Genomic DNA, 4682 nt, shown 5'->3' on the forward strand with positions numbered 1-4682 from the left:
GAGTCCAATGTGACTTGAGAAGTGGTAGGAAGTATGCCTCTACCCTCACACTCTCCTAAACACACACATAAACATTTCAAAATCTCTGTCCTTCCAGATGCCACCGAAATCCACAATTTGCAAACTCTCCCCTTGAGTTTCATGTTTACATTGTCAAAAATCTATTGTAAAATGTGAATTCCTTTGGAATAAGAGTCATCTTCAAGCATGATTAAGCCCCATACATCTTAAATACAAAGTTATTTAGCTGCTTGCCTGACTTAAAAGGCACTGTGGGCCTGTGGGTAAAAAGAAATAGAGTAGGATAGTGAGGTGTTCATGCAGTCATCCAAGATTCTGAGAATAGGGGAGATGGGCTCAGAAACCAGGGATCCAGCAGCCAAGTGCCTGTAATCCTCTTCTTTGAACAATAAGGGTAGACGCGAGAGTTTTTCTCCTTCCTCCTTCTCCCTCCTCCCACTCCTCCATATCTTCCCAAGAGCCCTCCCTCAAGGAAGGAAAAGGAAAATATAAGCCTAATACCTTTCCCCTACATCATCTCACTTGAGCCTCAAATCCCCCACAGCTGTGAAGACTGCGACCCAGAGGGGTTAAACATCTCACCCTGAGAAATGAAGCCCATTGACTGGCAAAGCCAGGGCTGACTCCAGTTCTCCTGATTTCTGGTCCTGTGCACACTCCACGACACCACGGTGCGTTTGCTTTAGTTGTCAGGCAAGACTGTTTGGAAAGCAGCCCAGTCCTCTTTCTCTTTGTTGATATAAATCATGTGCAAATTTGGAGTTTAAGAGCAATTGCAAATTGAAGAGAAGATGGTAACTACAAACAACTGAAAAACTCCACCTCGATCCCCCTGGAAAAGTAAAAGCAACAACACAGCATTATGTCTGCAGTGGAAGAAAACCTTCCGTTTATTTTTGTACTGTCAGTAAGCACTTCCAGACATTGGAACTCAAAACATCCCCTAGTCCCACTCTGTTGAAAGCCTCAAGTTACAAATAAGAAAGTGTGGGTCTTCGGCTTCATTGTTAATTATGGAGCAAAGAGCTGAACCTGAACTGAAACAGGATCTGCTTACACGGCAGGGGATGGGGAGGACAGACTGCTGGGTGGGGTTGAAAACACAATCATAAATTTGTCAGAATGTTTAAAATCTCTGAAATCACATTAAGGACCAGACTAACATTTTCCCAATTTGTACAGTCAAATCATGCTCTTCAGGGGCTCATCATCAAAACTAGGGGTTGCCAAGCTTTAGTGGCATAGTGCCTAAGGCATTTGACTGCTAACCAGAAGGCTAGCAGTTCAAACCCATCAGCCAGTCTTTGGAAGGAAGACTGGGCAATCTACTTCTGTAGACATACCACCTTGGAAACCCAAGAAGGGGTTGCTATGAGTCGGATTTGACTCCATGGCAGTGAGTTTGGTTTTGTTTGTTTGTTTCTTTAACTGATCACACTTTGGTCACTTCAATGCAGTTGACATCCCCAATAGCTAATACTGAAGTGTCCGAGACTTCTGAGAAATTTCCTAATCTCTGACACAGTTGCAATCCTGAAAATGTTTGAAAGAAAACAACAGAGCAGTAAAGCAAATAGCTCACCGAGGTCAGTTCACTTCTCCCCCCAGGAGCTTTCCGTAGCTGCTGTCACTAAATGTTCTTAATGGGTACCCTAAGTCATCATAAAAAGGGTAAACTGTATTTCAAAGTACGAATTTTTCTCCATAGCTGCCACATTAATGTTTATTATGAACATTGTCCCAAATGCTCCCAGCTAGTTTTTTGGGGGAGGGGAATAATATAGTTTTAAAAGATATTGATAACAAAAATGGTGTATTTACAAAGCTGTAACACCTAAAGCAGTGATTATACTTCAGTTATCAAAACAACCCTGTGTTCCTAGCTATGCCATATAAACGAGGGGTATTACTGTTCTTGAAATACAGGGCTGAGGACTAACTTCCCACATGCCCCTAGAATGGCTGCATGTCTGGGTCCTCCCTCCACAATCCCCTCGGACCTCCCTGCGTGGCCAGAGTGGCTCACACATCCCCTCTCTTCTTCCTTTATTATCTTGGACTGCTGCCCAATCACTGGTTCCTACCTGCAAGGAGAGGGGGCTACCTTAGGGCTAGAGCTAGGACTGAAGAGGAGCCTGAGGGGCAAGACTACTACATCTTCAAGGCCCCGACTCATAGCGACCCCTCCTTGGGTTTTGGAGGCAGTAACACTAGGGAAGTAGATTGCGCAACCTCCCTTCTGAGGAGTGGCTGGTGGGTTTGAACCACCAGCCTTCTGGTTAGCAGTCAAGTGCCTTAGGCACTACACTACCAGAGATCGGCTAGAAGGTCATATTAATGCCTTGAATGAGGTTTGTGTTTTATCCATGCATTTACGTGACCCATAATATCTTTGTCCTGCTATTACTATGAAGTCAGCTGTATTTAAGCAACCTGACTTTAATGCTAAAAGGTACTTTCATGTGTGTTTGATGAAGCACAATCATTGTCATTTCAGCCGTTTCTGACAACCTTCTTGTTAAGGAGAATAAATCAATAAATGCATACCTCTAATTTACCTTTCAATAGTTAAGGTTGCCTAGTACAAGCATTCTTCCTCTGGCTTAAGATTTACACTATTTAGTGGCTTTCAATGAGTCAGAATCAACTTGATGGTAGTGGGTTTTTTTTTTTTTTGGAGGGGTGGTTTCCCTTCTCTTTTAAGAAGTCACTTTGAGTTATTAAGATGACTTCTAAAAATTACCTTTGATAATAGTTAATAATGGTTGGTATGAGGTTTTTTTTTTTTTTTTTTATGCATCCTGAAAAACTACAAAAGGAAAACGGGAAATCTTTATTCCATTATGATATTTGAAAGTGCTCCAGAATTAAGGGAAAAGGAGTGAAAAGTAATAATGCTAGCATACTTCTTGAAACAGCTGAAAAAATAACCCATTTAGCCATATTAATCTTTTCTTCCCCCACAATTTTAACTATTGAATTGGAACTCAATACATAGGTATATGGACATCACAACAACCTTATCCCAAAATCCAAACATCATTTCCAAAAGCAAACAGGATTCCTTCTCTGTGTGTTATTTGGTCTCAAGGCCAAGATCCTTCAGAGAAGAGTGTTAGGGTTATTGTTTAATCAGCCTTTATTACCTGCCTCTAACAGTTTCCAGGGTTACAGAGCAGGGACATCTGAGTCTCACATTCCATCAATGAACAGACAGCTGTGATAACAACTGAATCAATACAGAAGGGGCATTTGGAGGTATTGGGGTGATACACCCAGTAATGGCTACCCACAGCAGAAGATGGCAGAGCTACTAAAAATCAGGCAAGTTACCTTTGGGGTGACAACTGAGGGTGCAAGAAAACCATACAGTTGGGGGTCATAGGTCTTCCCCTCTCTGTGGAATCTCCCTCCCCTCAGTCCCTTTTAAGTCCATCCTATGCCACAGATTGGTCCTAATGTCCGGCTAGCTCCCCGCTGAAAGAGGGAGAGAGAGAGAGGGAAAAAGATCTGTGAGGTCTCTTCATTTTCTTTGTCTCTGTCCCTAAGGCAACAGGAAGCTGGAGAAGCGGCTGCTGGCCTGGCAGTGATGGCAAGCCTGGAGGGTCTGCAGTGAGCAGTCCCTGGAGCAGCTGCCAATTAGACGGCCGGCCCATAGTTCTGATAGACTTCAGTGCTTCAGTCAATGCCAAGTGTTGGATGTGTTGGATTTAGTTTCCCGGGGGCTGGAGAGTGGTGTCAGGGTTGTCTGAAGAGAGCAGAGGCCGTTCAGGGCAGTTGGATGTGCGGGAGAGGATGGAGGAAGGGGGGAGAAGGGAGAAAAATGGCCAGGAATGGGTAGGGTTGTGTTTCTTCTTCCAGAGCCTTCCAGGCTAGGTCTCCTGGCCTCTCGTCACTGCCTGGGCCTCAGGTGAGAAGAACACTGGAAGGGGAGGAAAGGGCGGAAGTCGCGCCCAGGGATCAGCGAGATGAGAAGGGCGCGAGGGAACCAGCTGGGGCTGTGGCTCTAGACCCCCTCGGTGCCCTGAGGGAGGGCGGGTGGCCCTCCGGTGGTGAGCAGGCGGCGGCCCTCGGCCGTGGAGCCGGCGGCAGTCTCGGCGTCGGCGGTGGCTGGGACGCCTCCCGGGGCCCACTCGTGCTCAGAGCAGGCCTGGGCCGGCTCGTCCTTTGCCTTGCCGAGCTTGCGGGAGCGGGTGTAGGCCAGGATGAGGCCTCCGGCCAGGCAGGCGTAAAAGATCATGATGAGCAGAATGTAGAGATAGGCGTCGTCGCCCTTGGCGTTGGTCACCTCGCGGCCCACGAAGGGGTCAGGCACGACCCCCATGCCCATGGTCGGGCCCGGGCCCGCGCCCAGCCCGCTGGCGTTGCCCCTGTAGTGCAGCTCGAGCAGCAGGCGGCTCAGGAGGTTGCGCAGCCGACGGCCCTCGCTGCAGTTCATAGCTGTCGGGGGGTGACACGGTGACTCCAAGATGCTGCTGACCTTTCCCCCTGGGCGAGGGAAGCGAGCGAAGAGGGAAGCGAGCGAAGAGCGACCGAGTGAGCGAGGAGCTGCGTGCAGGGCGCGGCGACGGCGGCGGCACCCAGCTCTCAGGCGGCCGGCGCAGTGGCAGTGGCTGGGGGCACCGGCCGCCGGGGCCTCCTTATCCCCCTCACCGCCTCCC

General features: G+C 48.1%; 1 protein-coding gene across 1 annotated transcript; it reads right to left on the reverse strand.

The window, feature by feature from the left end:
• Positions 1 to 4027: 4027 nt before the first annotated feature.
• Positions 4028 to 4459, reverse strand: KCNE5 (potassium voltage-gated channel subfamily E regulatory subunit 5). Its single transcript, XM_007952590.1, has one exon. The coding sequence runs from the start codon at positions 4457 to 4459 to the stop codon at positions 4028 to 4030; it is 432 nt and encodes a 143-aa protein (XP_007950781.1).
• Between the last annotated feature and the right edge of the window lie 223 nt (positions 4460 to 4682).

The sequence above is a fragment of the Orycteropus afer genome, unplaced genomic scaffold, assembly GCF_000298275.1.
Source record: "Orycteropus afer afer isolate SDZICR_OR568_19922 unplaced genomic scaffold, OryAfe1.0 scaffold00352, whole genome shotgun sequence".
Lineage (NCBI taxonomy): Eukaryota > Metazoa > Chordata > Mammalia > Tubulidentata > Orycteropodidae > Orycteropus > Orycteropus afer.

Excerpts from the sequence above, each read along its gene's own strand:
- KCNE5 (XM_007952590.1), bottom strand. The coding sequence starts at position 4,459 with ATGAACTGCAGCGAGGGCCGTCGGCTGCGCAACCTCCTGAGCCGCCTG.